General features: G+C 40.2%; 2 protein-coding genes across 2 annotated transcripts in view; both read left to right on the top strand.

Moving 5' to 3' along the window:
* Positions 1 to 6,836, top strand: part of LOC119329178 (translation factor GUF1 homolog, mitochondrial-like) — a 7,586-nt gene extending 750 nt beyond the window's left edge. The window contains exons 2-12 of the mRNA XM_037602181.1: positions 738 to 1,489; positions 1,652 to 1,808; positions 1,932 to 1,986; positions 2,805 to 2,872; positions 2,940 to 3,044; positions 3,127 to 3,198; positions 3,277 to 3,390; positions 4,249 to 4,389; positions 4,990 to 5,049; positions 5,999 to 6,226; positions 6,314 to 6,836. Of these exons, the coding sequence (XP_037458078.1) occupies positions 738 to 1,489; positions 1,652 to 1,808; positions 1,932 to 1,986; positions 2,805 to 2,872; positions 2,940 to 3,044; positions 3,127 to 3,198; positions 3,277 to 3,390; positions 4,249 to 4,389; positions 4,990 to 5,049; positions 5,999 to 6,173 (1,699 nt within the window). The 3' untranslated portion in view covers positions 6,174 to 6,226; positions 6,314 to 6,836. The remainder of the gene's footprint in view (positions 1 to 737; positions 1,490 to 1,651; positions 1,809 to 1,931; positions 1,987 to 2,804; positions 2,873 to 2,939; positions 3,045 to 3,126; positions 3,199 to 3,276; positions 3,391 to 4,248; positions 4,390 to 4,989; positions 5,050 to 5,998; positions 6,227 to 6,313) is intronic.
* A 502-nt stretch (positions 6,837 to 7,338) lies between these two features.
* The window catches only part of LOC119333062 (carboxypeptidase SOL1-like), a 5,394-nt gene continuing 1,966 nt past the window's right edge, over positions 7,339 to 10,766 (top strand). Inside the window, exons 1-8 of the mRNA XM_037606091.1 lie at positions 7,339 to 7,500; positions 8,052 to 8,115; positions 8,216 to 8,311; positions 8,808 to 8,838; positions 8,923 to 8,979; positions 9,466 to 9,561; positions 9,938 to 10,060; positions 10,168 to 10,272. Of these exons, the coding sequence (XP_037461988.1) occupies positions 7,383 to 7,500; positions 8,052 to 8,115; positions 8,216 to 8,311; positions 8,808 to 8,838; positions 8,923 to 8,979; positions 9,466 to 9,561; positions 9,938 to 10,060; positions 10,168 to 10,272 (690 nt within the window). The 5' untranslated portion in view covers positions 7,339 to 7,382. The remainder of the gene's footprint in view (positions 7,501 to 8,051; positions 8,116 to 8,215; positions 8,312 to 8,807; positions 8,839 to 8,922; positions 8,980 to 9,465; positions 9,562 to 9,937; positions 10,061 to 10,167; positions 10,273 to 10,766) is intronic.

Here is a 10,766-nt window from a genome sequence, read left to right on the forward strand (position 1 = left end):
TTAGCTCTTACTTAATTTCACCGAGTGAGGAAACATATTGCAATGATGCGGTCCTAATTTTGAAGTTCGTACATGGTAGAACAGCAGTACCAGCAACATCACGACTTTGATAAAAGGATGATTTCCTTTCAAGTGTTAATAAATGCGTCAGGGATAACAACCTTACAGCATACAGTTACATATTATTCTAGCTGAATACCTGCGTGTTGCGATGCAACTAATAAAAAAATCCAATCATGTGGCACATCAGTCGCCATACAAACCCGCAGCCACAAAAACTGAGATGGATTTAGAAAAGACAAGGCAACAAACCAATAAAAAGTATTCATATGGTAACTACTAATTTAACCTACCGTGTGTGCTAAGAAAGTTATAGGAAGATTATTAGCATTTTTTTATCAGTACATTGGGCTATACAGGGGTTAGTAGATATGCTCTTGCTTGATATGGAATTTGGTAAATATATGGAGTTTGATAAAATTATACATTGGGAATTCTTCATTCTAAATTGCAAAATGGTTGAGGGCAGTCGGTTTCTCTTTAGGCTTCCTCATTTGTGTCATTACTTATTTCCGGATGGTAATATTAGCATGAATGACATACCTTCACTGTTGACTTACCCTGTTTCTTAAATATTCCCATTTTCCTAAAGTTCCTCCTGTTCCTGAGGTTGATAAATCCCTGTTGTATAGTTTTATACTTTCAGCCCTTTATTGCAACATTTATGTCTGGTATCAACAGGTAGAGAAAGAAAGGGGCATCACCGTCAAAGCCCAAACCGCGACTATGTTCTACAAGCATACAGTGGAAAATTCCGAGTCCCATGGGACAGACACTTCAAGCTATTTGCTTAACCTGATTGATACTCCAGGCCATGTGGATTTCAGCTATGAGGTCTCCAGGTCCCTAGCAGCTTGCCAGGGTGCTCTTTTAGTAGTTGATGCAGCCCAAGGTGTACAGGCACAAACAATTGCAAATTTTTACCTTGCATTTGAGTCAAACCTTAGCATTATTCCTGTCATTAACAAGATTGATCAGCCTACTGCTGACCCAGATAATGTAAAGGCCCAGTTGAAGAGGTTATTTGACATTGATCCAAGTGAAGCTCTGCTCACTTCTGCCAAAACTGGTCAAGGCCTTAGCCAGGTGTTACCTGCTGTTATCGAGCGTATACCTTGCCCACCTGGGAATTGTGATTCACCTGTACGAATGCTGCTCTTAGATTCATACTACGATGAATACAAAGGGGTGATATGTCATGTTGCTATTGTTGATGGTGCAATGCGCAAGGGAGATAAGATTTCATCAGCTGCGACTGGTCGCACATATGAAGTCTTTGATGTTGGCATTATGCATCCTGAGCTTACCCCTACTGGAGTGCTTTACACTGGACAAGTTGGATATGTTATAACTGGAATGCGTTCAACTAAAGAAGCACGGATTGGTGATACTCTTCATCAGGCTAAGACTATCGTTGAACCACTTCCTGGTATGGGATTCCAGACCCTCCTGAAATCATTTCTATCAACTGATTAATTTAATAGTTGGGCCCTGGGAACACCTCATTTAATTTATTGACAGTTCTACATGCACTTTTTTCTTAGTTTTTCTTTTGTGGTATTATGTGACATCATGTAAAATAGCCATTTAGGTTTCAAGCCTGTGAGACACATGGTCTTCTCTGGTGTATACCCAGCTGATGGTTCTGACTTTGAGGCTCTTAGCCATGCAATTGAGAAGCTAACATGTAATGATGCCAGTGTGTCTGTTACAAAAGAGACAAGCACTGCACTTGGCATGGGCTTCAGGTATAAGCTTTTCTGCATGCTCAGTATATTCCCCTTCCATTGATCACATGCTATCAAGTGTCCAAACATGCCTCAATCCATTATTGATCCGTACAAGAGTTTGTATCATGTATATCTTTTCAGATGTGGTTTCCTAGGATTGCTGCACATGGATGTGTTTCATCAACGGCTTGAACAAGTATAGTTTTCCTATTACTTTTGCAAACAATTTTCAGTTTATTGGTGGCATGTAACTATAAGTTTTATTGTACACAGCTGTAAACAGCTTTGCACTTAATTAATACTACCATGAGTTCTTTCGAACACCAAAAATGGGACAGTATACTCGTAGGAAAATTTGCGTCCCTATTACTGGAAGAGGCCAGTTAAGCTCCTGCTAGTCCATTGTAAGGGGGTCTATCTTGCCTATTATGGCTGATTATACTGATTAATTGGCCTGTTACTAAACCTGTTTACCTACTTGTAACTGGCGAGGGTACCCAGCATGAGTATACGGCATAATATGAGGCCTAGTAGACCTGTTTTCAGTACATTGGATATAATACCAGCCAAAAGCGGTATTTTGTTAGTGCATCAGCATCCATGTGTGTATTAAGGCAAACTCTTTTGTTAAGAAAAGTAGTGAACACCTTTCAGCGATCCCAGTGTTTAGTTTGCATGATACCTCATTTTTAGTAATCAATACCCCGAAGGTTTTGCGGTCCCTTTAGCCTCGGAAGAGGAATTGTTATCATTTTTGTTGTGTGGATTTAGGATTCAAACGAATTTACTTTGCATAATTACACCCACTTAAGTTTGCAATATCTATCCACCTATGTCACAATTCAATAATGGAGCCCTTTTTTTTTCTCAATTGGACCACATGCATGCACTTCTGCTCTCACCGAGAAATTGATGGAAAAAAGATGGTGGCAGTGTTTTTGCATCATCTGATGAAACTATTTCTACGGGAAGCCATCATTCATGAGATTTAATTTGCCACTGCATTTTGTACAGGAATATGGAGCTCAAGTCATATCCACCATACCAACTGTACCATATATCTTTGAATATGGTGATGAAAGGTGAGCATTTACAATGATACTATACTTGTTCTCTGCTAGGATATCTGAGCTTGATTGTTTTGTTCAGCAAAGTGCAAATTGAGAACCCTGCGGCCTTGTCTTTCAATGCTGGAAAACGTATAACGGCCTGCTGGGAGCCAACAGTCATTGCAACAATTATTATTCCTAGTGAGTAAGATCTGCTTCCTTTCTCATTAGTTTTCCTGTTCCATTTACAACTAGAAAGAGTGATGATGATCAACCATTTCTTTTAGGTATGTTGGGCCTGTAATTATGCTTTGTTCGGAAAGGAGGGGTGAACAGCAAGAATATACATTCATTGATGCGTAATTGTTTCCCCCCAAATCACATTTTTTTAAGTAAATGTTTTTTGTTTTTGCTCATTGTGGCTATGTTTGATGCAGTAATAGAGCTTTATTGAAGTACCGATTACCTTTGAGGGAGATCATTGTGGACTTCTACAATGAGTTGAAAAGCATAACATCTGGCTATGCTACTTTTGACTATGAAGATTCTGAGTATGTATCGTTTTCAATTTAAAAAAAATCAGATAAGGTCTGGTTACACTACTGGTTTTGTCATTTTTCGAGATTTTGAGATGAAAGCGAATATAAATATGGTTGTAAAGGATGGAAAAAGCGGTAGGAGTAAGCGAGGCGGTTGGCCTTCGCCTAGTGCCTAGGCGCGGCCTAGGCGGTAATATAGTTTTTACTCGTAGTGTATTTGTGATTACTATATGGGTGTTGATATTATTTTAGGGCATATAAATAAGTTAATTACCGTCTACTGCATTGGAATATAACGTGTTTGGCATATCAGTGGAGTATGTGGCATGATTTCTTGCTTGGGTAGGCAATTCCTTGCTTGCCCTGCCTAGACCTCCATTTATGCCCTAGGTGAGGCGTTTGGCCATTGCCTAGCGCCTTCTAGGCACTGCCTTTTCCAACAGAGGTTGTAAGGTTGTGGCTCATCGAATTCCTGTGCTCTGGTCAGTCTTTTCCGTTGAACATTTTATATCCCCTTTGTTTCTTGAAAATTGTTGGCCTTGCTTATGAATATGACCCCTAGTGCATGTCTCTAATCCAGCCTACTAAGTACCTACGAGAACAAATTTTTGCTTTAGACATCTTATGTTTCAGGGAACATCTCCCGGTGACTATTTGACTAGTAACTGTTCGAGTCGTTAAATGACTTAAACTGTTTTCACTCACTTGATTAATTAGTCAAGCGGTGTACAAATTATTTACATTCGATGTGAGATGGCTATTCAAGTAGCACATAGGAATTTCTTCTATGATGGAGAAGGAAAAAAAATGTGACAGCTTCGTATCACTATTTCTGGTTCTTGTTACACTAACTTAAGTTCATTTCAACAGGTATCAAAAATCTGATCTTGTTAAGATGGATATTCTACTTAACGGCCAGCCTGTTGATGCTATGGCTACTATAATCCATAACCAAAAAGCTCAGAAGGTTGGAAGAGAATTAGTGGACAAGCTGAAGAAATTTATAGAAAGGTATCCATTATGCTCCTTGTTTTGGGACTCTGATGTGTAAAATGAAGAAGTTAAGTCTATAGGAATTTATATAAAAAATCATGAGCTTGGCGAATCTAGATCCTACATCTGTCTAACCATCGGGTAAAGTTTGAAGTTGAACTTTGTCTCCTTAAGTAATGCTTGTGTTCAATTCCAATAATTAGCTAAAGCAATCAACCACAACTTATATTTCCTTCAGCAGTGGGTGACTCTCTGAATGCACAACACTAGACTTGCTGTATTACTTTTTTCTGGTGTACTGAGTAAAAAATCGTTGCAGTGTGAAAATTTATATTTTTTGTCATGTATAGTTCATGCCCAATGATGGTCACTGGCCAGTGCTCTTTGATTAGATTGTTACTGAGCATTCTCACGACTCTATAAATTACACAATTGGAAGGGAAATGTAGTTTCATTAGAAAAGAGGATTGTGAAGCAGAAAAGAGTGGATTTCGGTATTGGGTAAAATGCTGTTGCAACATTTTTTTTATCCTTGTGCTGATTGGAGACACTTTATTTCCTTTAGCCACTCTTTCCACTTAAGTTCATTTTGTAACTCTTTGGTCTCTCATTGTGCAGGCAAATGTTTGAGATCACTATACAAGCAGCAATTGGTTCAAAGGTTATTGCAAGGGAAACGTAAGATATTAGTTCTGCTTTAGTTTTCTTGAATACTACTCCCTCCGTTCCCAAATATAAGACGTTTTGGTAGTTTAGGAATGGAGGGAGTACATAATTCCTTCATTATTTTTGTTAAAGATTTGTGTTCATTTGAAGTGCTTCGAAGTTAACATTTGTATGCACTTCACTATATTTGCAAGTGCATCTATAGCTATTTAGGAATTGAACTTTTCTGTGAATAAGTATGTAGTTATTAACATGAAATGCATTTTCAGTTCGGAGTAAAGTCGGATTTATCCATTCAATTTCAGGCTTGTAGTTTGCCTGAATGAGTATGTTCATTGGAACACCAGCTGTTCCTTAGAATTTAGTGTCATGGGAAGTGGTTTTGATTTTTCTTTTGTAGTTTTCATCATATTTAAAAAAGCGGTAGGTGTTAATTGTGCGTATTGCCACCATCTTGTGCTTTCTGACCAAAGTGCACGCTTATGCGCAGATGAAGCACACTTAAGTGCTAGGCGTTTTGCTATCGCCTAGAGCCTACATGCACTTAAGCCCCCGCCTAGGCGCGCCTTTTTAAACTATGGTTTTCATTGAGTTCTTTGTCTGACTTGATAATGGTTCCATCTTAACCTTTCCATTGGCCTAAAAAGATCTGCTTGTATATCATGATCAATCAGCCTTTGTGCATCAGTCCCATGGTTCAGTGTCTCGTCCTATTCTGTATTTTGGTCATGAAACATGTGAAATAGGTCCAGGTAGCTTGTTAGGACTCCCTAGCTTGGAGTACTAGTTAGTCACCCAGTTCTAATTTATTTTCAACTGCCCATAGCATTATTCAGTTACATGAAAAATATTCTGTTTGGTATCAGGTTATCTTAGCTGGAGTACTCTTTTATTTTCTTAAGTAAAAACATGTGCATTTGACAAGTACATAATTGAGCATGTCGTCTTGTGTCATTTCCAGTCTGTCAGCAATGAGAAAGAATGTTCTGGCCAAGTGCTATGGTGGTGATATCACCCGCAAAAAGAAGTTGCTAGAGAAGCAGAAGGAAGGGAAGAAGCGCATGAAACGTGTCGGATCCGTTGACATCCCCCAAGAAGCGTTCCATGAGCTACTAAAGGTCTCCAGTTCAAAGTAGACGAGCTGTACTTTAGTGTCGTAGCCTCGTGTAGTCATCTTCCTTCCTGAAAGGTGAGTTTTGGTCACACGATCTTTGCACATTATATATCACCAGCTTCCATAGTAGCTTCGCCTTATGCCTTTTCTGTTGCACTGCAGGCCTTCATCCCTTGTTCACCGAGTACATACTGACGTTTTGTGCTGAGCAGCGTAGCACCACTGCTGTCGATGCTCCTGTGCCCGAGGGTTAAACCGCCGGTCCATAGGGGTCCTGCGGTGCTGCGAACCTTGGTGTTCCAGGATGTTTTGGTGGTGCTAAAACATGGACTCGCACCCTGGTGTGAGAAGAAAAAAAAACCCGTACTGCCACACCCTGTTAAGCTAGTCTTGCTGGAAAGCGGACAGCATACGGTGGCGGCGCTTGCTTGTTTCGTACTTTCATAGTTGGCACGATCATATACGCAGAATGTTGTGCCTCACTGCACTATATTTTTTTGGAGGAAAAGCGCCGAAGAATTCTACAAGTAGAGTTATACTTGGTTTTGTTTTGGAGACGTTTTTCCATTGTTCTCCGTTGTATTCTTCTGAAAAAAACATACACTCTGGAATAAGTGAAACTGCCCCAAGGTTCTGTACCTGCATTCCCCCACTATCTATTGGACAATTAATTTGATTTTCTTGAGATGGCAGTGGTGCATCACTGAGAGAAATTGTGGCTAAACCAGTGCAGCTTGCTTTGAAGTGTGAGATAGATGCAGATATTGCTGGCGATCGCTGAAACCGGTTTTTGACATTTCCTTTTTGATTTTGATGACGTGATTGCAGCATTTTATTGTTTGCATATGAGAAGTAATATTTTTACTAAAGAACTTGAAAGGGTCGTGCTACGAGTCATCCAGCTGATAACACCGCCTACCTGGCTGTCAGATCAGCCACGGCTCCAAGACTCCGAGTGTCCTGCACCCTCCTGCTTTGCAAAGCAACATTGGCCATACTTTGCAAATATTAGTGACGTTGCAATTTGGCATCGCAACATTGGTCGACCACTAGACCACTGGTGCTGCTGTGGTTTGGTGCAGATTTTAAAATTAAAAGCACATAAGAAACGTTGCACCTTGTGTGGATCGTGTCCACTACCGGTGGGGGTGGGGGTGGGGGCGAGTCAAACGGAAAAGCGCACGCCACTCAACCCCAGCCGGCCAGCCACCCCCCCTCCCGCAGGGCGGCCATGGCGATCCCGCGCCTGCGCTCCCTCCCCCTCCCCCTACTCCTCGTCGTCCTCCTCCGCGCCTTCGCCTCGCTCCCCCTCCAAGCCGCCGCGAGAGGCGGCGTCGGCCCGTCGCCAGGTTCCTCTCTCACCCTCTGCGGCGTCTGGATTCCATTTCAACGACGCCGTGCTGGGCCTCGATCGATCTCGGACGGGTAGCTAGCTAGCTTCGTGGGACGCGGATCCGTTAGTTGGCTCGATTTTGTGGATTTGGTGGGGGATGCTGCCGTTATTCACGAGCCTAGCTGGTGCGGATGTGCCTGGGGCTCAGTTCGTTTCGGTACAACCTGCACGGATTGGGAATGTCGTTAGTTATGAGGAGTAGGAGCACCTTGGATGCATGATGAGTGCCTTATGCTTTGGACTGGCTGATGATTGCGTAGTTATGATGTGAAGCCCACACCATCCACCTGGCTAATAAAATGGATAAGTATAAGTAGCTGTCATAAATTGGCATATGTCAAGCTAGATTCCTAGAGTATTATTACCAATTAATTAGTATATCTTCTCCCTGTCTCCGAGCTTGTTTCACCAGTCAGCTTTGATCACACTTTGCGAGTTTGGGGACTCGGTTCTCAGGATATGCGCAGCTATTTCGTACCCAAGTAATAATCTGTTATTGTCAACCAGGCATCGCCGTTGAGAAACATGGGGCATTTTCGCGCGGTCTTCTTCAGGATATGCCTGAGATCACGTATGTTTTTAAATCAGAGCTTTTAGTTTCTATTCATGTTTTTATTGCACGAAATTTTTTGCTGTAAACATGTATGCGATGCTTTTTCTATCAACTTTAGGGATGAAATGGTTCGCGGATATATGAGCAACTCTGAACTTGAGGGTGCTGTACAAGACTTTGGGAGGCGCTGTGCTAATGTCTCCAGGATATACAGGTATATGATGTATAAGACTTTGCTCCCTGTCGATGAGTTCTCGACCATTTTTTTGGGGTCCTCAATTTGTTTAGCAGTGACATATAAATATTGCTTTGATTGGTTGGTATCCAACTGTGGTGGGTAGACAATAGAATTAAAAGCATTGCTGATCACAATGGGATTCAGTAGTTCATACTTACACTGATAGATAGGTAATGTAAAAGTAAATGGAAGGGAAAATACTGAAAGGTAGTCTTTTTGCATGTTAAATTCGAAACCTAAGCCCATTCATAAAAGGCGTGTCTAATTATATGTGAACTTCTGGATTGCAGCAGCAAGCTTCAAAAGTACTATGTATGTGTAACTTAATCTTCTGGTTGTGATAATCAGTTTAATGCGTAGGACTGTAATCTCTCCTGTCTGATAGATCTAGTATGCTCATATATGATATATCCAAACTTCACTTACCTATTCTTTCTTCTCTCTTTGAGGGATTACACAAACCTGTTATCAGCATCGGGAAGAGTGTAAATGGTTCCCCATTGGTATGTAACTTACTGATGATAGCTTTAATGCTTTATTCGTTGTCAAAATTGTATACTGGATAACTTTTCTGATTGCTCTTGTAGTGGGCCATTGAAATATCAGACAAGCCTGGGCTAAAAGAAGCTGAACCAGCATTCAAGGTTTGTGGCCTCTTTATCCTTAAGAAGTGGGTCGTTTTTATAAAATTCTGAAAGGAAGTGTTTTATAAGTTGAGCCACCCGACCATCTTGCTTTATCATTCCTTTTATCTCATCTGCTCTAAAAGAACAGCTGTGACTCAATGGCAATGGGAGTCTTTTCTTTCATATTTATAATGACTTCCTTGACACTCTGTTAAGTTGCTCTTCTTCTTTGTGAGTTTTCATGGGGTTACCCCCTTTTCCTATGTCGATGAGAGTTAACTAAGCTATAATGGAATCACATCCAAAATTGAAACCCATGATTTTCCTGTAGAAACTAGCTTACATAGCTATGTTGGCAATAGTTCAGCTAACTTGCTTGAACTCTTTTATTTCAGTTTTTAGTATAATATAAGTAAGAGCTATCTATGTTGGCATTTTCCTATTTCAGTGTTAATGGTACCAAGAATATAAATTTGATGTAGCTTTTGTTTTGAAAATTTCCAGTTCATTGGGAATGTCCATGGCGATGAGCCTGTTGGGAGAGAGGTCCTCATGCAACTTGCGTATTGGCTGTGTGATAACTACCTGAAGGATCCTTTGGTAAGGTTCTCTAGATGCTACATGCTCTTTGCTTAGCCATGGAGCTTTTGACTGACCAACTACTTACAATTTGGTTTTGCAATTAATTTGTTACATGACATGAAAAGGAAACTTAGTACCTAACCACAGTAGAAATCAATTAATTTATGGAACAAAATTTAGATTCTCAAACATGCTGCGAATTATGTTGTTTTAGTTGCATTGCTATGGATCATGTAATGTCCAACATATTTTTTAACATTGGAGATAATGTGCTCACTTTTTCTATCTGAACAAAGCTGTTATGTAAACTTACTCCAAAATATTTCCACCAGTTTTATGGAAATTGATACTAATATGCTATGTTCAGAACTTAGCTGTTAAATTAATTTTGTAGGCAACTCTTATTGTGGAGAACACACACCTTCATATACTTCCATCAATGAATCCAGATGGATTTGCTCTTAGAAGGCGTGGTAATGCAAACAATGTTGATCTCAACAGAGACTTTCCTGACCAAGTACGTACTCAATGCATTAATTTTCCTTATGGAAGGTTCTATAACCCTCTTTGCACTTTATCTTTTGGAGAGCCGTTCGATTTAAATTTTCATTTTTTTACTGGCAGTTTTTCCCCCTCAACGATGATATTAAGCACCGACAACCTGAAACTAGAGCTATTATGAACTGGATAAAGCAAGAACACTTCACAGCCTCTGCTAGTTTGCATGGGGTAATTATTCTTCCCTTAACGCTGTTTGTGAAATTATTTGATTACTTAAATCTTGTTGACCGCCCAGTTATGTTTCTGTGGTCAAGTCTACTTTGTCAAGTAGTGAGCCACATCTCGGTTTCTATTTCTGGGTTACTGTCATGTTCTGCTTATGAAAATGCCCCCAAATTTCGTGTGCCCCAAAAAGTCATATCCAGGACAAACCTATTTTGTCTTATGTCTTTTCTATTCTCAGCCTGCTATATGGAGTGGTTGTGGTCATTTGTTAACTTTGCTTCTAATCACTTTATGCTCAATTTATCATCTCTCTCACAGAAAATAAAATGCATAGGCAAATCATATTTGCGCTGCAATTGATGGGTTGGATGTTGTTAACTTGTTATATTTAGTCTTATTTCTTCTCAATCTGCTATGTGGTGAAGAATTTTCTTGCTTCGATGTATACTATTAATGTCTAAAAGTGGATGTTTTGGATCGGGTCAGACCCTGTAGTT

Source organism: Triticum dicoccoides, chromosome 7A, assembly GCF_002162155.2.
Source record: "Triticum dicoccoides isolate Atlit2015 ecotype Zavitan chromosome 7A, WEW_v2.0, whole genome shotgun sequence".
Taxonomy (NCBI): domain Eukaryota; kingdom Viridiplantae; phylum Streptophyta; class Magnoliopsida; order Poales; family Poaceae; genus Triticum; species Triticum dicoccoides.